This window comes from Puma concolor, chromosome A1 (assembly GCF_028749965.1).
Source record: "Puma concolor isolate L17-30 chromosome A1, mPumCon1.1.hap2, whole genome shotgun sequence".
Taxonomy (NCBI): Eukaryota; Metazoa; Chordata; class Mammalia; order Carnivora; family Felidae; genus Puma; species Puma concolor.
In genome coordinates, this window is record NC_141667.1 from 170,183,917 (window position 1) to 170,206,785 (window position 22,869).

Genomic DNA, 22,869 nt, shown 5'->3' on the forward strand with positions numbered 1-22,869 from the left:
CTGCTGTTTCCAAAACACTGGCCAGACGTTAGCTGCACACACTGCCAGGATCAAACAGAGGCCAAAAGTCACCGCTTATTTCATGGGGACTCAGAAATTAACTTTAACCAAATTACATCTTTGCTCTCAAGATTTTTTTTTAACAAAAGCTCACAATCCGCTTAGGAAAAAAATTATTTGAACAACTAAGCAGTTATCCAACAAGACAGTAAATTGTCCTTCACAAAACAATTTCTTTAAGCCCTCTATCCTTTAGAATTTATCAGATAAATAATATATCATCACAAATGCATCTGTTTTTATTCCTTAAATAAAACTCCTCAGGTTTGGGAAGAGGGGACACATGCTCCTCTTCACCTATTTTTTAAACTTTTTATTTTGGAACAATTTCAGAATTATAAAAAAAACTCATAAAATAGTAGGAAGAATTATTGCATATCCTTTACCCCAAATATTTATTTATTCATTTATCATTTATTTATCATATTTTTTTCTCTTTACACACACACACACAATTCTTCTTAAACATCTGGGGGTAAGCCAAAGACAGGATGTCTTTACCTCTCCACACTTCGGTGTATTTCCTAAAACCAAGGTAAGTCTCTCATGTAATCACAGTACAATGACCAGATCTGGAAATCAACATTGATAACAGTATCATCATCTAATCTACAAACCTTGTTCAAATTTCATCAACTGTCTCATTTATGACCTTTACGACAAAAGAAAAACATTTTTTTTTCTGGTCCAGGAACTTATCCTGCATTAGTTGCCACGTACCCTTGGTTTCCTTTGATCTAGATAAGTTGATCCACTTTTGTGTTTCTTGACCTTGACACTTTTGAAGAGTACAAGCCATTTATTTTGTACACTACCTTTCAATTTGGTTTGTCTGCTGTTTCCTCACGATTATACCCATGTTATACATTTTGGAGAAGGACATCACAGAAATGATGTGCTATTTTCAGTGCATCATACCTCAAGAGGCATGAGATGTTGATATGTCCCATTACCAGTGATGCAAACTGTGATCATTTGGGTAAATTGCTAGGTTTGTCTATTTTAAAGGTGTTATAGTTCCCATTGTAATTAATTAGCATCACCTGGGGATATATTATGAAACTATGCAAATACCTGTTTCTCATCATATTTTCATCCGCTTATCTTAGCATCTGTCATTGATGATTCTGACCCTAAACAATTTGGTGTTTACCCCATGGGGATTCTTCTATATTTATAAGTTAAAAATCTGCTGTAGAGAAGAGCTGTGCCTCTTGCCTCTTTTATCTTTCTTATCTATTTATATCAGTATGGACCCACAGGCTCTTGTCTTATTCCATGGGCTTTAATCCATCGCTAACATTATTTATTTTGTTGCTGAAGTTTTCCCAGATTGGCCTGTGGGAAACCCCATAGAGCTGGCTCCTGTGTCTTTTTGACATATCATCTTTGAGCACTTGATTACTTTCTCATACAAGATGTTTCAGGCTCATCTTACACTCTTCCGGAAATCAGCCGTTTTATCATGGAGTAGTGGTTCCATTTATGAGACAATGGTATTTAAAAAATAAGATCTGGGTTCCTTGTATGCTCATTGCTATGGGTGCCAATGTTTCCATGACCTCTCAGCAGGCCAGTGGTTCTCAGTTGAGGGTGATTTGCCCCCCTCCCTCATGACATATGGCAGTGTCTGGAAATACTGGGTTGTCACAACTGAGGAAATGCTACTGTCTTTTAGTGGGTAGAGGCCAACCAAGAGTGGTGATAAACATCCTACAATGCAAAGGATACCCTCCTGCACACACAATAAAAAAATGTCTACCCAAAAATGTCAATATTGCTAAAGAAACCCTGAGCTACAGAATTTGTGTATATACACACACATGTGCAGTAACACATTTATACAGTTATTTTTCAATATATGTTAAAAACCATGAGTTTCCACTGATACCTCCAATTTCAACTCAATACATAGGACTCATTTAGAATGGAAATCCTCATCCATTTCCCCATCTGTAACCTCTTTCTCTGACAAGAACAAATGTCACTCATCTTATCCACAATCCAAGTATTTATTTCCTTAATCCCAGAATATACATAAACTGGTTTCAGAACTGCTAACCCATGAACTAGGAAAAACAAACCTACTAACTACAGTTCAATGTTTGCTTCTACTGTTTTTAAGCTTGAGGATATGCAGTCAAAATATGCTTAAAAGTTATTTAAAGCTAGTGTTTTTTTTTTAATCTCTCTCTCTCCCTCCATCAGTATATTACTCATAAAATTCTGTCCACTGTTGGTATTCCATTTAGAGCTTTTCCCCCAGAATGTCAATAATTTTATTTGGAAATGTTAATGTCAGAAATCTAAAAGTATAATTGGAGAAGCCTCTCTCCTTTATCTCAGGTACTTCATTTCCCATCCCCCAATCATTTCTACCAGATGAGGATCTGGGAGGTACACCCTATAGGTCCACCATCTTATTAGCTCTGCTCTTGTGTATGTGTGTGTGTTTCCACAAATAAGCAGATACATGTATATATTCTTATTCCCCCTAATCATCCACCAATATCTAGTCTATTTTTCCTTTAATAAGAGAAATGCTACTTTTTAGCTTAGCATATGGCCACCTTGGTATCAACCACATTGTCCATCTTCCTAGCAGATAGGTATGACCATGTGATTAAATGCCAATAATCACAATGGGAGCAGAAATAAAGGGTGCTTTCTAGGTTATGCCCTGAAAAAAAATGGGTGTGAACTCCCCTTGCCCCTGCCACCTTCCTGCTGAGGCTGGATGATGGGCATAAAAGCAGCCACTCTGGAGCCCCCAAATGAAAACCATCTGCTGTGAATCCAAGTCTCCCTACCAGCCCTTGACAATATTTCCTTTTGGGACTATGACATGGTAAATATATTAAATTTTATCTTTCACAGGTCACTGTATTTTTCATTCTCTTTGTTATAACTGCTTAGACTACAGCCTAACTATGAAGGTCCTTGGGTGGGAAGAGGACTGAGCATTCCAGCAAATGAAAACAACAGTGAAGCAGGAAGGAAGGAAAAAAAAAAAAAAAAAAAAAAAGAGCATGAGACAAAGTTGTGTAAATGACCAAAGAGTCACATGAGGGCAATGGGGAAACATTAAAGGGCTTCAAGCAGGGTTGGGATTATACTTTAAATTTTATGCTGTTCAAACCAAAGAATGGATTAGTGCAGATGAAGAGTATTTACAGAGAACCTGTTCAGAAAGCTCTTACCTGAGCCATGACACACACAGCTGGAGTATGGGATAGCACAGCCAAAGAAAGGAAATAGAGGTTATTTAGATGAAGTTACAGATCAAGCCCCCTCAAAATGCCTCAGAAACCACTTTTCTGAGCCCAAGGGTTCACCTTCCTACCAGGTACTTCAAGGATTTTGCATCCCTCACCAGAAGGCCTAGGTTCTCTGGCCATCCCTCATCCTTGGAACATCAGCTGACCTAACCACTCTCACTTCCCCAAAACACCTCTTCCAACTCTTTTCTAGGCCACTCCACAATGTTTTCTGAGACTGCCGCTTCATGATTACCACTCAGGTCTACTGAGGGTTCAGTATTTTCATGGAACATTCCATCTATCTCCTTGCCTCACTGAAAACCTCAGTGACCTCAAGGACCTCACTTCTCCAGCAACCTTCACATACCTCCTTGAGATCCACTGTCACTTTTAGAACATTACCTCTGCTAATCCTTGGAGAAACTTCTATTTCCTTGAGGCTTATTTTAGCTGGCCAAAAAGTCTTCCCCAATTCCCTGTCATCTATCGACATCTCTTTTAACAACCCAATATTCGCTGCAGAATTTATTTCACCTGGAAGATGCAGAATTTATGTCACCTGGAAGGAAGGACCTTCCTTCCTTCCCCTAACTCATGTCACCATGAGTATGACCCAGGTAACATCCTCGCCACTCAGCTCTTTGGATCTCATTTCAAATTACCTATTCTTTCACTTTAGCCACCTAGTCCCAGAGTCAAACCCTAAAATCATCTAGTGTTCACTAAGTGCACCATATTCGAAATCACCAACTCAAATTTCTTTCCAACTGCAACCCCTATCTTTCCACCTCCTTTCCCAAGAGCCTTGACTGGACCAATACTGAAACTTTCAATCTAGACTATGAGACCTTCTGGAAGTCAGCTGCCCTTCACTCTTATGAAGAGTTAATGATACGAAAAAGAGCAAGATAATAAAGAGACATAAATAAAAGCAACATGTAAACTCTAAGTGGACCATAGGTGGTGTTAAAAAAACAAACAAACAGATAAACAGATATAAAAAGACACTTAGCTAAACTAAGGAAACTTGAAATACGGACAGTATGTTGGACGATATTATGAGATTCCTGTCAACTTTCCTTGGTGTAATACTGGTGTTGTGATTTTGTTGGAAAACGATCTTACTTTTAAGATCCATGCTGAAATATTTAGGAGTCATGTGTCATGACATCTGCAACTTTCTTTCAAATAGTTGAGGAAAAGAACAAGGAGAGAAGGGAGAGAGGAGAAGGAAGAAGAGCAAGGAGGAGGAGGAAGGAGAAAGCAAAGAAAGGTATAAAGGGAGAGATGGAGGGAAAGATGTAGAAAAGCTTAACAATCTAAGTGAAGAGCATACAGGTGTGCAACGTACTATTTGTTCTTTTTCTCTAGGCTTGAAAATACCTAAAATAAAAGGCCTGGGGGCAATGTATTAATTGTATCAATATCAATATATATTATATAAATTATATATAACATATATAGGTATGTATTATGAGAGAGAGAGAGAGAGAGAGAGAGAGAGAGAGAGAGAGAGAGAGATCTCAATCTGACGTGTATACATCCACATCTTTCTCTGTGCTCATCCAAACACAGTAAAGATACTTTAGGATGGGAAGGTGGCTTAATTGATGTGAGGCTGCACCACACACACTACTCTGCGAACCGCCTTTCTATTAACAATACATACAGACAGGCCTTCAAGTACCGGCTGTGCCGCAACTTATAGTGAAGACGCACAGTAATTCATCCGGTCGTTCATCCATTTGGTGGACATGATGGTTGATTACAATTTTGGCTACTTTAAATGCTGCTGTCACAAATGTCCTTGTAAATATCACTTCACAATTCGGTCTTTTAACTCTGAAGGATAGATTCCTGAAAATTGCACAGCTCAGTCAAAGAGTATGCACTTTTAACATCCATCACCAGATTATCTTCCCAAAAGACAACAGTCAGTCATATTCCAAACAGGCCTGAGTGTGCTCTCTCCTATATTTCACCTCCACAGTAAGTTACCAGTCTTTAAAAAAAAAAAAAAAAAAAAAAATGCTGCCACTCTGGGGAGCTGTTTGAAGGAAACACAAAGTGAGGTACTCTCAACACAGTCACTTGTGAGAGTCACCTAAGGCAATGCTCACATTACTTCCAAAGAACCAAAAGCAAAGGTGGGAAAAGAAAAATGCCTCCCCCATCTGAATTCCCACCATAGTTTTTCACTCCAGTATTATGGCGTCTATAAATTTATGTCCTTTCTATATGCTTCATGCCAAATTTACCAGAAACTCCTTGAAATAGGGCTACTGTCACTCATTCATTAATTCATTCAACAAATACTTATTACTCACTGATCATATCAAGCCCTAATAATACCCATGTGAACAAGATAAATACCATCACTGCCCATGCACCTAATATTCTTATGGGATAATCCAACATTTAGCAATTAGTCAGGCAACTAATATTTTAATTATAGTTACAGTAAATGCTTTGAAGAAGCAGAACAGTGTGCAATGAAAACAAGTAACCCAGCACACAGTACCAGGAATGACCCCAAATGGGTTTTCAATGTTATTTATCTATGGCTTCATCAATTTCCCATGTCACTGACTGACTGATAATGACTCATGACATATGATCTTTAAATATGTGGTTTTACAACTGTAATGAGAGAAGGACAAAAGAAGATAGGAACTCAAGTTATTGAGCTGGTACCGTGCCAAGCCCTTTTGTGTACCTAACTTCAGTTCATCTTCACTACTAACTTATAGAGCAGAGGCTAACGCTCCACTTTTAAATGTAGAGTATGAGATGCAGGGAGACAAAGTAACTTGACAAAACTCACATAGTTACTAAAAGGTGTCATGACAGGATAGGAACCTAGGCCCCTCTGATTTCTATTTTATCAGAGTGAACCAAAGGCCTTTTCAAACTAGGCCTGGAAAAAGGCCTGGAAAATACATACAAAGTTAGGAGAATAACAGCAAGCCTACTACTCTGTATTTAAGTCACTTTAATTTAAAAATGTGGTGAGGGGCGCCTGGGTGGCTCAGTCAGTTAAGCGACCGACTTCAGCTCAGGTCATGGTCTCGCGGTCTGTGAGTTCGAGCCCCGCGTCGGGCTCTGTGCTGACAGCCTGGAGCCTGTTTCGGATTCTGTGTCTCCCTCTCTCTCTGCTCCTCCCCCGTTCATGCTCTGTCTCTCTCTGTCTCAAAAATAAACATTAAAAAAAATTATTAAAAAAAAAAAAAAATGTGGTGACTGGTGAACATTATACACACACACACACACACACACACACATTAAGTAAAGTAAGTAAATTCAGTGGCAAACATTCATTTAAATATAAAAGATGAAAGTGTACTCTATAACTATGTTAGAGTATTCCTTTCAGAGTAGACAGAGGAGAATACAACGCTAATATTTTGACAAAGTGCCCATATGCCATGGCACTACATTACATCAAAGCTTAATAGAGATGTGATTTGACAAAATATTCTTACACAAATGGACTATCTCAAATTCATGAATTTACCACTCAAGCTCATTAGAACAAAACCGAAATTAACCAAAATCCAACAATTCAACAACCATAATAAAAATTACAAAGATACTGATGGGGGGAGGAATCTAGAAAGCTCTTACAAATACTTTGAAGGCCTCTGGGGATAATATTCCCAAGTACCTTTTTTATGTCTGTATGTGTGTGTAGTTAAACACACAGAGACCAACATACACCCAAATTAGATGTGTGTTCCAAACATGCACTGAAGTATTTCTGGGGGAATACTATTTCTAAGGAAAATAAACCCCTCCAAGCCTACTTAACCAATGTACAGAGAAAATATGTAGCTGCTGCTCATGATGGCTCATGATGGAACATGGCAGAGTTTAAAAACCAGTAAATACTCCACAATTAAGGCTAAAAAAGAACTAGAGAATGAGCTAGAAAGAACGTGAAGGGGATTTTTCAAATTTGTATACGCTTTGAATACTGAGGTTATGGATTTTATTTTTAGGTTCACTTGAGAACTGTTTTCCTTTCATTGACAGAGGTGAATCACTAGCACATGAGATTAGATACAATCACTGATTACCTGTTAGTTAACAAATGGGAAGAAAAGAGAGTGACAGTAAAAGGGAAGGGAGGGAAGAAGTTTCTCCACATATAACAAAAGAAAAGCTAGAAGAGAAAAGTGATTAAAAGCAATGATTATATGACTTAATTGCCATATATTAAAACAAGAAGAGGGGTGCCTAGGTGGCTCAGTTGGTTATGCGTCCGACTTCGGCTCAGTCTCACGGCTAGTGAGTTCGAGCCCCGCATCAGGCTCCGTGCTGACAGCTCAGTGTCTGGAGCCTGCTTCGGATCCTGTGCTTCCCTCTCCCTTGACCCCTCCCCCGCTCACAATCCCTCTCCCTCCCTCCCTCCCTCTCTCTCTCTCTCAAAAATAAACATTAAAAAAATTTTTTTAATGATCAGGGAAAGGAAAATATGTAAAAATGGAGTCACTAAATTGTCCTGAGTCACTACTGTGCAGTTGTACAAACTGTTCACTGCATATAGGCACTGGGTCAAGGGTGCAGAGTAAGGGTTTAATATGCTCCATTGCTAAGCTGAGCTCTCTGTCTCAGGGCTGGATGCGCCCAGAAAATGGAGCACTTTTCCTAATTCACACAAAGTTGTAGTCCACTTGCGAAGCCTTCTGACCTACAGGTCGTGCCCACTCAAAGGAAAGCCTTTTGAAATTACATAAAAGCTCTGTATGGACTTGAGAGGCGCTAAGTAATCATACTCCACCAACATTCTATCCCCTCAGCCTCCAATTCTAGCCTCCCAGCTCCACTGTTTTAGTAAGCCATGAGAAAAGAACAAAACTATACAGCCAGTCCTTCCTATGGGAATGTTCGTAGACCCACACTATTCACTCATAATTCAAAGTGAACTGTACTTTAAATTTGATGTTAAACTCCATTATTCTTAAGCTGATGATAACTTATGTTGGACTAAAATGAAATGATCTTTTCAATGCTAATAAAAAGTTGCTAATACAACTTACAACATAATTTACTCCTTAAGGGGGATTAGTATAACTTTGCTTTAATAATTTAAATAAAATGGCTGTGGGGCACCTGGTGGGCTCAGTCAGTGGAGCATGCAACTCTTGATCTCAGGGTTGTAAGTTTAAGCCCACACTAGGTGTAAAAATTAGTTAAAAATAAAATCTTTAAGGGGCGCCTGGGTGGCGCAGTCGGTTAAGCGTCCGACTTCAGCCAGGTCACGATCTCGCGGTCCGGGAGTTTGAGCCCCGCGTCAGGCTCTGGGCTGATGGCTCGGAGCCTGGAGCCTGTTTCCGATTCTGTGTCTCCCTCTCTCTCTGCCCCTCCCCCGTTCATGCTCTGTCTCTCTCTGTCCCAAAAATAAATAAACGTTGAAAAAAATAATAAATTAAAAAAATAAATAAATAAAATCTTTAAAATAAACAAATCAATAAAATGACTACTCCTGATTCAGTTATCACTCCACATTCTACAGGCCATAGGACTGGACTTTGTTAGACATTAGAACTGACGTCTATGTACATGAGGCGACACTGTTACATATGCTAGAAGACATTCCATAATTTGCTCTAATTTATAGACACAAAAGGCTATTCCCTCACTCTCAAATTAGTCAATCGTAGGTCACTATATTTTATAGCTCCATACATTCTTAAGCTTCATACTTCAAAACACCATCAATAACAATAAAAAACAATAAGTAGTCAATTTGCTGCACTGGCCTATAAAAGACTTTAGAAAAAAGAACCATTTCCCATACAATACATACCTATAAAATACTAAATATTTGTCTAGGAAAGGTTATGCACCGTAAGGTTAATTAAAGAATTTAAGGTATATATGTAAAGTATAGGGCTGCTAAGGAAAATTTTCTTATTTCTATTTAAATACATAGTAAGCACATTTTCTACTGAATTCTCTAGTTAGCACATCTTCAAGCTGTTTTCTAGAACAGGACACCATGTATAATACCAAGACCTCAAATATTTGTTTTTACCTCGAATAACGTAATTATCCAGTGCATCTTCCATTCTCTTCAGTGCTTCAGTTCTATCAGAACCATATGTGATCAGCTAAAAGCAAATAAACAAAAAACAATTTACATAGATAGATACCAATCTATCTAAAGTCAAACAATTCATCCTAATAAAAATCAAAATACTTTGTAACAGGTTTCCCAAAACATCCTCTGAAATTTCACAGTAGCTCAATTTCTAATATAAAGTATGTCAATTAAGATTTTTTTTAAACTCAATAAATATCAGAATCAAGATATTTCAGACTTTTCTCCTACATTCACTATCACAGAAAAGAGCTATTTGAGATAAACAACAACGTAATAAAAATAACCATAAAAAGTTTAAAAGGAAAGATATCAAAATGTGAACATTTGGGATAGAATATAAACATCTGGAATAGTGAAGGATAAGGCAAGATTTTTCTCTCCCTACGAAAATGTCGTTTCCAAGTCTGATACCCTGCATAGCTAACTTTTACACATAACATAGCATAGAAGCAAACTGTTCTTGTATTACAAAAACAGAAGGGTCTTACTGTTCTATATGATTTTGTGCCTATTTATAAGAATCTTAAACAAATTAGCAATTAAATACAAGCAATAAATAATATTTTATTGCTAATTTGCTTGTTAAAATAAGACTTTACCTACTCATAAAATATTTTTCTATTACATTAGTCAGTCTATAGTTTACAATTACTTTGGTACATTTCATCAGCTCCTCAGTATCAAGCCAGGTTGAAAATGTATTTGCAGGCCACTTTTCTGAACAGAAATGTATTCATCAAAAAATGGAACCACATATATCAAAATCAATCTATAATTTTTTTGTTTTTTTATTTTTAAATTAAATAGCACTTCTCTAACAAATGAAATACCTAAAGTTCACTTTAATAATGTTACTATAAAAACTTAAGTGAAAAAAAATAAAAAAACAGTTCGCTACAAATACATAAAAAGTACTTGGGGGAGAAAACCATCTGACAAAGGGTTTTTAGTAAAAAAAAAAAAAAAAGTAATAATAAAATCGTTCTTTGGGATAGGGAAAACAGGATTTTCTAAATGAAATCCCCAGGTTTTGTTTTTTTTGTGTGTGTGTTTTGGGTTTTTTTTAGCGTTTATTTTTTGAGAGATAACAAACACAAGCAGGGGTGAGGCAGAGAGAAAAGGGGACAGAGGATCCAAAACGGGCTCTGTGCTGACAGCAGAGAGCCCAATGCAGGGCTTGAACTAACGAACCAAGAGATCATGACCTGAGCCGAAGTTGGATGCTTGACCAACTGAGCCACCCAGGCGCCCCATGAAATCCCCAGTTTCAACTACTGCAGTCAGAATCCCACATTTTATGAGATCTTAAGATTCTAATGATTTTGAAAGACCTAAAAATTTGAGCAGCATTGTTAATTTATTCTGGGAAGTCAAATTTCAAAAGACAGGTAGGCAAAAAGACAGCTTGTACTCTAACATAAAACTTAATTATGTGCAATCACCACAAGTAATTAGTGATTCATAAAAATGGAAAAGAAATGGTAAAAAGTATGCCAAAAAACATGACCTATCAGCTCAACTCCTTGACATGGCAAGCCATCCATACTTCCACCTCAGGTAATTTCTAGGGATGACCAAATAACCTAATTCAGGCTCACTGTATCGGCTGCACTGGAGCCACTGGTTAGATAACTTTATTATTGTTGGGGGAAGGGATCATCATTTGATTTGATTGGGGACGAGCAAATGACTGACTTGATTGGGGACTATTACAAAGTAACATGCTGTTGAAATTTCTCAAGAGAAAGAAAATCTGCTCTGCTTTCACTTTTCCATCAATGCATAATTACTTGTTTAATTACACAGCACATGATTCAGAGAAAGGATCAATTTAAGATTTTTTAACTTTAATACTTCCACTGTCTTTCAGGAGAAAAATGTACAAAGCCATTAGGAAATCGAACTAACTTTTGAAATCATTGGATCATAATAAATGCTAATGTCACTTCCTGGTTGGATGCCGCTGTCAACCCGGACCTGGGAGAAAGAAAGAAATGAAAGTAACTTCATATTGTGCAGATATTTTTCTAACAACAAATTTAATTTCCAAGGAGCAGATGGATAATTTAATCTCAAGTAATATCTCAACTTCTGGAAAACAGAAAAACAATCTAAACCATATAGAGACCAAATTATCTTGATCTGTTATACCATGTAGTATAACGCATTTTTTTGTTCTCACTCCAAACAAAGGAACGAAGAAACTGCAAAAAATAACAACAATAAAACTTTATACATCACTATCCTGGGATGCATTTGTAGCTATTTGATGGTGTCTTCCAACTGAAGCATGGCATGAATGATGCCCCTTCTAGGCACACTCCCCACTGTACCCTTCTGAGAGCTTCAGGGAGGACCCTAGTCAAGCCATGCAGCAGGACCCGGGAGTTCTGCTCATCAGCTCTACAAGAACGCTGGTCCTGTGACTTTCATGTCTGTAACACTTTCCTTTTTTGCCTTACCCTCTCAACTGTACATTTTTTCTCTGTTACTGTTAGTCCCCTGAGACTTTAATGTTTACACAGCTTTTCTCATAGCTTTGCTTTGTAAGGACACAGCCCCAATTAGAGTTCTGATTTTGCAATTTTCATGGGGGAAAAAAAATAGCCCAAGTTCAAAATATTCTTTTGAAGAGCCTGATTGCTGTTAACCAGCCAACAAGTTAGTTAGTACATCGCTGATTCTTGTTTTCATCTCCCAGTTTGATACCAGCAGTAAGGCACAGAGGTTAGCCATGTAAAACTTTTAAAATGAGCAGTTGCTGAGGACGAAATATTTATTAAATTATTGTGCCTAAGTTTTGGAATCTGAGGTATTTAAAAGCTAATCAAAATACTTAAGACTGTCAAGCATGTCCTAGGGGTCTTGAAGATAGAGGAATTTAATCGAAGCTGCCAGAACAGCAGGACTTTGATGCCCAACATCGTAAAGGGGTGGGAAGAGAAGAGCGGAAGCTCACATAGCTCTTCACCTGTGGGAAGAAGCCTTCCTAATAAACAGCAGCTCATCTGTCTGCAGCAAGGCAGAAAAAGGTCAACACAGCGGCTGTTAGGCCTTTAATATTTTAATTTAGGCAATTATCAAGGGACCACATGTAGAACCTCTTGTCTAGGATATCCACATGAGGGTCCGATGATGGCTTTATTATACAGTGACATCAAAAGATAAAGCATAGTTTCAATCTTTAAAAAAATCACACTACTATTATTCTCTTCGTAAGGTTTTAGAAGGTAACACTATAACAAACTCAGAGTGCTTTTATCTCTGCATTTGCAAACACGAAAGTATGGTTATTTGTATTTACATTCACATTCATATATGAAAATCTCAATTTTAAATGACAGTCATTCAGCACACTTAAAAATATCCTGGCTTTCTATTTTCTGAAAACATACTTCAGTGCTATGAAATACACAGTGTTGATAAAAACTAGAAAAGAATTAATGGGGCAGCTGTGAAAGCAATAAAATCATAATCTACCCTCTCCCCACATTTACAGAGCCCCCAAATGGCAGCTGGCATCCAACTTACATAGCAGAAAAGAGCCTTCTGAACTTGCATTTTCTTAATTTTAGTAGCAAAAAGTTAAAGAGCTCATTTTATCACCATGTATTATTTAAAACCAGAGCACGCTTGCTAAAGCTGTGTTTCCAATTGAGATTGGTAAAAATTCTAAGATCTTTGGCTTTAAATATATCCTCCTATTTGCTATGTAAACTGCTACAAACCTAGCGCAGAACTTTAATGTTCAACCCACTGGTAAAATAACATAGACAATAAAGATTATTTGTTACACTCTTCTCTGGTTCATAATTTAAAATTTTAGTCACTTTGAACAACACCATCCTGAAAGTTAAGTTACCTAGGGCTCTTAGATATAACTATTTCATTTACTAAAATTATGATCACAGAAGGTATGTCATTTTAATTTAAAAATACATAGGGTAAAATCAAGAGGTATTATACATAATCAACACACATCTCTAATCAAACACATGTCTCATTAGCAAATCAACATTTCCAATTTAAAACTGTAACAAAGCATGAAGACTCTGACTTATAATTTCCTGCTTATGTAGTTTTCAAATAATCATCAGCTTTTTTTATTTCTAACAATGAATTCAAAGTCAAATTAAGTTGCTATTCCCCGATGAAAACAAAGGCTACACACAAAAACATATATATATCTTAGCTTTTGCACACAAAGCTTTAAGAATAAGTCAAATGGAATTATAACCAAATTTCTGAGAACAAAATTACAGAAACTACCAAATTTATAAAATGTGGTGATCAAAGACACACACAAAAAATCTTCATCAAAGCCAGAATGAGTAAACTGTAGGCTTAAAAAAGCAAGTGAAAACTACAAACTGTAAGTTAACGTTCAAGTATGTATTCCTGTGACCAAAAAAAAAAAGGGTAATAACCAAAAAGTTTCCTAAATTAAAACCAACTGATCTAGTTAAAGAGGCAAGGAGGAAACACCAACACCCAGGCACCTGTGTATTGAGGGTCTCAAGCCATTGCTCAGAAAACATCTAGCGTAATTTAAATGTCTTTCTTCTGTATCAACGGTGGACCGTGTGAAACTACCAGCCGTCTCCCACCCTTCATGCTCCATTCACCTCTCCCCCTCAGTCCAACTCCCAGCCCGCCATGTCTACCTGACAAGTGACAGCCCAATCTGATTAAATGCTTCCAAGGGAGGGGACTCGTGGGCCTCCATGACAGGCCAAAAGTGATCACCATGGAGATACATAATTACAGCTGTCAACGCATCTACTGTCCTGCTGACATCAATTTGATTGCTCCCAGCAATAATGATAGACAAAGCTTGGTGTGCACTCTCCCGCACCCAATCACTTTATCTATTCCTTGGTCCATTTAGCTGACATGCAACATTCACACAAGCAAATAACAGCAGTAAGCAGAACATTTAAGGCATTTTAATTGTTTTTTCTTTCTATGGATGGCTCACAACCGCAAATGTTATTACATAAAACTCCTGCTGCAGCATTAATTGAAGAAAGATTTGGTGGGACAAAGACTGTAGGGGGTATAGTTTGTCCATTATCACTTGTACTTTCAACAGGTCTCACGTTTGAAAATTGCAAATTGCAAAAACTTGCGAGGGCAAAATGTTTGACATCCTGTTAGCTATTACAACATGGTGAAAACTTCTAACAACTAAAGTAATCATTATGAATTCTTATTTAATACTTTTTTGTTTGATTAAAAAAATGTTTAGATATGTCCCTATGATACTGGTTTTCTCATCTGCTATTTAACGTCACATAATGCCTGTTAAATCTTTACAATTTTTTTTCTGCCTTCAGGCTTTGAACACAGCATGGAGTCTCCCAGCCTAGAAAGGGTCAAGTCTCTTCAGAACGCATATGGGCAAAAACAATTTAAAAAGTGAAATAAATCATATATCCAATAACATCTTCGAATTTAGAATCCTTCCTGTAATCTTTCACCATCTTCATGTCAGTAATCAGACTGAATAATCATATTCACAGATGGTACCGCCTTGTCATCCACTAGTTAACATAATGGTGTGTGTGTGTGTGTGTGTGTGTGTGTGTACACACACACACACACACACACACACACATTACCTTGATTAAGAAAAAGGGTATGCCCTTGTTCTTTATATGCAACAAAAACTATTTAAAGAACACTTATTAAATATAGAAGAACTATGAATTAAGTGGACAGTGATCACTTTTCTTTAACTGGTAGAAATATGTACTTCTTAAAGTACGTGACACTTAACAGAATGAGGCACACTTTGTTTTCCTTAATCCATTTCAATTAAGAGGCTGAATTTCGTGACATCTGACTATACAGGGAAGCTAGGTTAGATTTATTGAAAATATTAAAGTAATACAGAAAAGTCATTTCCCATTCTTAGGATCCTGTGATCTTTTTCATTACCATTTTCAAAACAATTGGGAACATTGTAAACTATCATTTATTCAGAAGTCAGATGTCTCTAGACTTCCCTGTGAAGGGAATTCTGACTTCCTTACACATCACCAAGTACAAAATATTTTTTTTTAAATAACAAAAAACTGTGATTTATCCACAAATTTCACTTGTCCTTCTATTTACACCCTTTGGTGTTGACATGCTTTAACATAAAAGTATGACATAAATCAAGATTTTAACCCCTCACTTGGCATTGCAGCTTAATGACTTACACCAGGTAGATGTATTGGTTCTTGGTACTGAGACAATCTCCCAACGGACGGTAAACCAAAAGACTTGTAGGGGTCCTGAAAGTTCAAAGGAAAGGAAGCACAGTCTTTGAAATATAAATCAGCAAAGTAAGGTTAAATATTTATACAATGAAGAAGCATTTATAGATCTATTTTCAACACACAGTATTTACCAAATCATGATTTCCTAAGATCACTGTCTTATACTCACTCTAGATTACTTAGAGAAGTATTTAAAAATTAAACTGAAATGTAAGCAGAATTGAGCCTGACGTTAGTCATACTTTATTGAAATTGGTAAAATTGCAACATTTTATAAATTGTCTTCAAATGCCTTGGGCAAAAATAAAATAACCTAGGCATTACATCAAAACATCCCCAAGTTCAGAACAGCAACTGTAGTGCACTAAAGATAACTGTTTTTCTTGCTCTCAAAACAGTTCACATACGGCAAAATTGGAGAATTTTGGTTCTTCAAGTAAAGACCTGAAAAAAAACTTTGCATGTGCTATTATTAGATATGTGCCCCACTTGTAAATATCTTAGATCATCAGAATAAAAATTAAATGAGTTCAGTGTCATAACAATACCATTTAAAATATGATAAAAAGCAAGAATAATAACCCGGGCAAGTATATTCTCAAGATCCTTGAAAAACATTTCAAAACAACTTCAAGTATTCTTAAACACAGGTACCATTAATTTATTTTTTTTAAAGGACTTTGAATTCTAAAAGCAAAAGATAGTATTAAATGCTTCCTTGAATTGTTTCACTCATTGAAAAAAGCATTTTCAGATGTTGATTGCTTTATTATCTGATTAATATAGTTATAAGATAATACAAAAGTTTTGGACTGAAAGCTTAGGAGTAAATTCCATAATTAAAATTATGAATGAAAGCTTTGCAATTTAAATTTCAATCACTACTTTCATGTAATCATAAGGTTTATCAGAAAATAAACTTGCAAAAAAAATTAAGTTAATATTAACAACTAATGTGTATGCAGGGTAGGCTCTTAAAAACAAAAAGCAAAAGACAAACAACAACAGAGAAATAAATGATTCTGTTCGTTTCAAATGTGATCTGAAAACAAACAAAATAAAAACCCTGGTCCATGCAAACATATTGAATATTTAACAAAAGCAAGAATATTTAACGAATGCTTTGTTGCCCCTTAAACTGATTGGTGGCTATCTTGCCCGTGCACAGAAATACACAGAACTTAAACAAACTCAGTCTTTTAAAACTATTTTGCATTGCGTCAAAACTGCCCCCTCTTTTGCCTGGTTTGATTCTCTATTACATAAGCAAACACATCACATGGGTTATGAAGCCCTAACTTGCTCTTGCTGTTTAGTTTTCCCTGGTCCCATGTCTCGGGACATCATTCATTTTCTGTGAACATCATTCATTTTACCTCAGCATACACCCGACATTCAACTGCCCAGCCGTTGATGGGAATATCAGCTTGTTTGTGCCTGAGAGGGTAACCCTTGGCAACACGGATCATTTCTTGGACTAGGTCCAGGCCAGTAATGCATTCTGTGACAGGATGCTCCACCTGCAAGGCCAATATCTGCCAGTCAATAGGTGTAGGACAAGGGGAATAAACAGAATAGGCAAGAACAATTTCAGCAGTTCCTGGACAACATGGGGTTAATTATACATAACATTTAATCATTTTTAACTAAAAAACCGAGAGAATAAAATTAAACAAGCACAATCTAATACAAAGCATGATTTAAAAAAAGAAAAAAACCCCAATGCCTAAAAGTATTTGTAAACTATCTGTATCACTTGTCTCAGTTTTTAATTAGATGTCGTCCAGCAATGCTTCCCACTTTCAATTCTGAAACTAATTCTTATCTGAAAATTACATATTTAGCTGCAATCCTCGGTATGGCTGGTAATCAACTATTCTGCTACACTTAGCATGGCATCCACAGAGGCAGCTTATGATTTTCCAAAGCACTAAGCTAGCCTGGTCTCACTCACTCTCATGCTTTCACTAACCTGTCCTGACAAGCAACCAGATTAGCGTACTCTTACATCAATGCAGTGTAGCAGAAAGGAGCAGATGGATCCTGCAGGTTGTTTTCCCTTCAGACTTACATGGGGAGTGCTTAGCATGCACAATAGCAAAACTGAGCCAGTGAAATCACTCTGCTTTCTCAGCAAATTGCCGATAACTACTTTGGATGATGCTGTCATGGGGATCCCTGGCCTTCCACACTCACACATGGGATACACATGTACAAAAACATGCACTGACATAGAGGGATGCTAACAGGGATACACATCATTATGAATTTGCTTGATTGCTCGCAAGTTCCTAAATTTAACGAAGCTACAAAAAAGCCACTTACGGCACTGATAAGGAGCAAATGATAGGTCTCTCATCAAAAACCTTGAAGAAGTTTTAAAAATTTAAAACTTTAGCCACATCTGTTACTTTAAATACCAATTTCTTTTCTCATAAAAACTAAAGCATGTTCCAAATGCACCTCTTAATAGTTTCTTTATCATGACATGTCCAATTTCATAAACTCTGACACGGGAAAAGGTCAATGAACAAACGAATTGTCTTCCCATCTTCAACTACACTAATTGAAGGACAGGACTTAGTCATTATAATAATCTCGAAGCTTATCATAAGCAGACAATGCCATGGTCTTAAAAAAAAAAAAAAGAAAAGAAAAAAGCTTTGTAAAAATAAACAGATGGCATCCATAATTAGCTCTGTGTGTGTTATGAGTTTGTTTACAGTTTCAACAACATTTTAAGACATTTTGACATAATTTTAATGACAAATCATCACTAAAATAAGCATCTACCCTTTGCAAAATGAACGTGACACTAAATAAAGATCTTATTAGATAGTTCAAAAATTAAATTTTTCAAAGCAAATTATGGTTTTTTGAGAAACAAGATTCTATATGATAAATATAACAAGAAAGGAATAGTGTAAAGCCCCTCTATCACTGCTAGAAACAAATCTGAACGGGAAGGCATCTTATCACTCTATTCAAAGTGAGCCTACTATGTGCCAAGGGCTTTATGTCAATACTATTCATACACCTCCATAGGTGAGAAAACAATTTTAAAAGTGAATGACCTAATTTCCTCCTCTGGCTAGTGCCCAGAAAATATACTAGGCAAATCAATATATATTGAATGAATAAGTGAGCAGCAAATCCAGAGACACATCTACAGCAAATGGTAGAGGCAGCACTGGCATTCAGGTCACTCCAGAGATGGTATGACGTTCCTATTCTCCTCATATAAAAATGCATATAAAAACATGTAGTAAACTGGGGCGCTTGGCTGGCTCAGTCAGGGGAGCATGTGACTCTTAATCTCAGGGTCGTGAGTTCAAGCCCCACATTGGGTGCAGAGATTACTTAAAAAAAAAAAAACTTAAAAAAATGTAGTAAACATAAACAGCTGCATAATTAGGTGCTGTTGTCTTCTATAAAACACAGTATTATTAAAGTTTAAAGACCCAAATTCATTATAAGGCTCTGTTTACCTTAGAAGATTTTCTGTAACTGTCTAAGAGAAAAGTATGTAAGACCCGTATTAAACGAAATCCAAAAATGGACCCACTTGACACTAACTTAGAATTATAGAACAGAAACAACACATTTTTCAATCTCAATTAGTGAGCTACAATCATATCAAAATAAAATAATTAAGTAGGTAACTAGAATAACAACTAGCTGCTAAAAGCAAAATCATTACGTGCAGAACTTAAAAAACGTACCCACTTAGGTTCAAGTATTGTTAAAGAAATATTTCTAAATACATTTGAATATAACTCTGAAGTTATTCAACTGGATGTGTGAAACATTTCCGTTAGAGCCTGCCTTAGTATCACCAGGAATCTTGTAGGCATAACATTGCTTAAATAACCATGTATAGCCCCATTTCTGAGAACTTGGAAACAGGTTCCCCTCTGCAAGTCAAACTCCATACTTAAGAGATCAGAACAGAGATACACAAAGAGACAAAACAGTTCCCAGGCCAAAATATAATTCAATAGAAGTTTTAAAAATGTGTTTTAAAAGGGGGGAAAAAAGGGCAGGGAGCAAGGATCAATGGAAAGTGAAGGCAGCTAACTGGAACGAAAGGTTATTCAAAGAGAGACTCAAAGACTGGTGTCTGGTAGGCCAACAGTTTTGTCTTGTCCCACCAGAAGAAAAATCTACATAAGTTTAATGCCAATAAACATATATTCAGAGGACTATTATGTGGAAGGGGGGAAAAAAACCCACAAGGTTTCTATGTCACTTCTATTCAGAAAACAGTGATTTCACCTAAGTTAAATATGTTCTTCTTCTTTTTTTTTTTTTTTAAGACTCTTCAGACTCATTAATCTGTCAATATGCTTTGGGATTCTCAAGAGGAGGGTATTATACAGCACTTATTCACCCACACACCTGCTTTTGGACGATATCCTATGGGTTGAGAAGTCCACGGAACACACTTTTAGAAACCATGCCTTAAATATTCAAAATACAAAAATGAATTCCCTTATTGTGACAAAAAAATTTTCAAGAACCTGGCTTCACACATAATTTTTCTACCCAGTAGAAAGGGTGCTAGTTCCAAGAACTATATGAATAAGGATACACTAAATAGTATGATTCTGCATTTGAAGATTAATACACTGACATTCTAGTATATAAATCTCATGGTTTAGTCAACAAAAGACCTAAACTTCCCCCACCACAAAAAAATTACACATTAGTAAAAAAAAAAAAAAAAAAAAAAAGCCCAAAACAAGTCAGAATTTCTGAATCCTTGAAGACAAATTTGTGATTGGGATTAGTGAGAGAATGTGCACTCTGCAGGGTCTGTTAGTAGCTGATAAATCAGTTTGTACTGGCAATGCCTCTATCTCTCCATGAATGTTTTGTTCAAATAGGTGCAAACAGCTACAATCATGAAATGTCATACTATGGAACACACAATCGTGCTAGAGTGAGTCTATATAGTTCTATATGCCTACACCAGATGATTGCAAACATCCAGCTTTTTATAAATCCATTTGCTATTTTCATTTAGTTTTGTCTTCTTGATCACCAGCAAGCTGTCACTAATATCCGTGTTTGTGTATAGACCTCTTGCCACTCTGTTTTCAAATGTATTTGTTCCTTTAAATGTATTTCCCCCCAAAAAATAAATAACTGAGCTTATCAAATCCAACAGTGAGGTAAATCTGATTTTGCTTCACCTCTGAGTTCTTAATGCATCAAACTTCAACACTAAGGAACTTAGAAAAACAAGTCTTTCCAGCATTGGGTCTGCCATCGCAATCTTTAACCTCATTTCTCATTAAATACAAACAGTGAAGTATCTAAAACTAGTGAGTGAAAGTATCATGAAACATTTCCAGTACTGAAGTAACTCCCAATAAAATACCTTACTGATGACGAAGGGAAAAGTAGTAACTCTACAGTAATGTAAGAGACATCAGTTAACCAAGTCAACCTCAGCAGTAACGGGATAAACAGACCTCGCAGGTCTCCTACGTGGTGGTCAGAGGAGGACAGTACATCTTCTGTATATTTGACAAGATACAGAGCCTCAATATAATCATCAGAAAGCAGACAGATGCAACATGAGGGATGTTCTATAAAATAAAGAGCCTGTGCTCATGAAAAAATGTAAAGATCATAGTTGGAAAAAAAAAAAATAACAAACTGTTCTAGATGGAGAAAGAGAGGTATGACAAGTAAATGTAATGTAGGGTCCAGAAAATGGGTTTCTTTTACCCTGAAAGACTTTAGTGGAACAACCAGTAAAATCTGAATATGATCCGTAGATTAGATGATAAATAATATGTAAATGTTAATATCCCGATTTTTATAATGGCACTGTGGTAATGTAAAATAATTTTCTTGGGGTGCCTGGATGGTATCTGACTCTTGACTTTGGCTCAGGTCATGATCCCAGGGTCATGGGATCAAGTGCAGCATTGAGCTCTGAGCTGAGCATGGAGCCTGTTTAAGATTCTCTTTCTCCTCTTTCTCTTTCTCTCTCTCTCCTTCCCTCCCTCTGCCCCTTCCCCCACCCCATCACTCAAAAAGGAGGAGGAGGAGGAGGAGGAGGGAGGGAGGGAGGGAGAGAGAGAGAGAGAGAGAGAGAGAGAAAGAAAGAAAGAAAGAAAGAAGAAAAGAAAGAAAGAAAGAAAGAAAGAAAGAAAGAAAGAAAGAAAGAAAGAAAGAAAGAAAGAAAGAAAGAAAGAAAATCTTCTTCTTGTTTTTAGGAAATACAGACATATTTAGAAGTAAAGGGATACCAGGCCTGCAATTTACCCTTAAATGTTCCAGGCAAAGAAGACATACAGAGAGAGACATAAAGCAAATGTAAATGTTAGTGAAAGGTGTTCAGAACATCTTTGTGACATTTTGCAATTTTTCTGTACATCTGAAAGAATTTCACATAAAATTAATACAAATTAAAGCAACATCACTAAAGTTTGTTTTATATAATAAAATATTATTAAAATAAAGGTATCTGACTTGATCAACATTTTATCTTCAATCAAACATAAAGATATCTTGGGTGGCTCAGTTTGTTAAGCATCCAACTCTTGATCTCAGCTCAGGTCATGATCTCAGTTTGTGGGTTCAAGCTCCACATCGGGCCCTGTGCTGGCAGTGCAGAGCCTGCTTGGGATTCATTCATTCATTCATTCACATTCATTCTCTCTCTCTCTCTCTCTCTCTCTCTCTCTCTCTGCCCCTCCCCTGCTTGTGTTCTCTCAAATAAATAAACATTAAAATAATAATAAAGATATCTGCCTTAGTCAACATTTTCTCTTTAATCAAAATCCACCATGTTAAATAATCAATAGTAGATAATTTGTTCAATAGGTTTTCTCTGACTTAAACTTTTAAATATTTTGTGTTATTTGCCTAACAATTCCTAAGATTTAAAGAATAGGTAATGAAGTAACAGGCAAGTTTTCCTCAAGAAGAGCAAAATACAGGCAATTCTAATTATACACTTAAGTTAACCTCAAATGAAAATTAACACTGAGGGAAGTTCAAAAGAGAAAAAAGTCACAGAAAGTATAGAGAAGTCAGAACAAAGAAGTATGTGTTAACTTGGCCATGAGAGAGAAGGAGGGTTATGAAAAATATTCAAAATTCCTTAAATGAAGAAGTATTTGGTTGTAATTGTCAACTGGTAAATGGTGGCCCAATTGCC

The 22,869-nt window shown here is 36.5% G+C and overlaps 1 protein-coding gene across 11 annotated transcripts in view; it reads right to left on the reverse strand.

Annotated features, from left to right (window-relative positions):
- PCCA (propionyl-CoA carboxylase subunit alpha) overlaps positions 1-22,869 on the reverse strand; it is a 435,628-nt gene that overhangs the window by 211,408 nt on the left and 201,351 nt on the right. For all 11 annotated transcript variants that reach the window (XM_086708562.1, XM_086708568.1, XM_086708558.1 and 8 more), the window contains 4 exons: positions 17,069-17,212; positions 15,633-15,707; positions 11,335-11,403; positions 9,358-9,433 (listed from right to left, as the gene is read on the reverse strand). In XM_086708562.1, the coding sequence (XP_086564688.1) occupies positions 9,358-9,433; positions 11,335-11,403; positions 15,633-15,707; positions 17,069-17,212 (364 nt within the window). The remainder of the gene's footprint in view (positions 1-9,357; positions 9,434-11,334; positions 11,404-15,632; positions 15,708-17,068; positions 17,213-22,869) is intronic.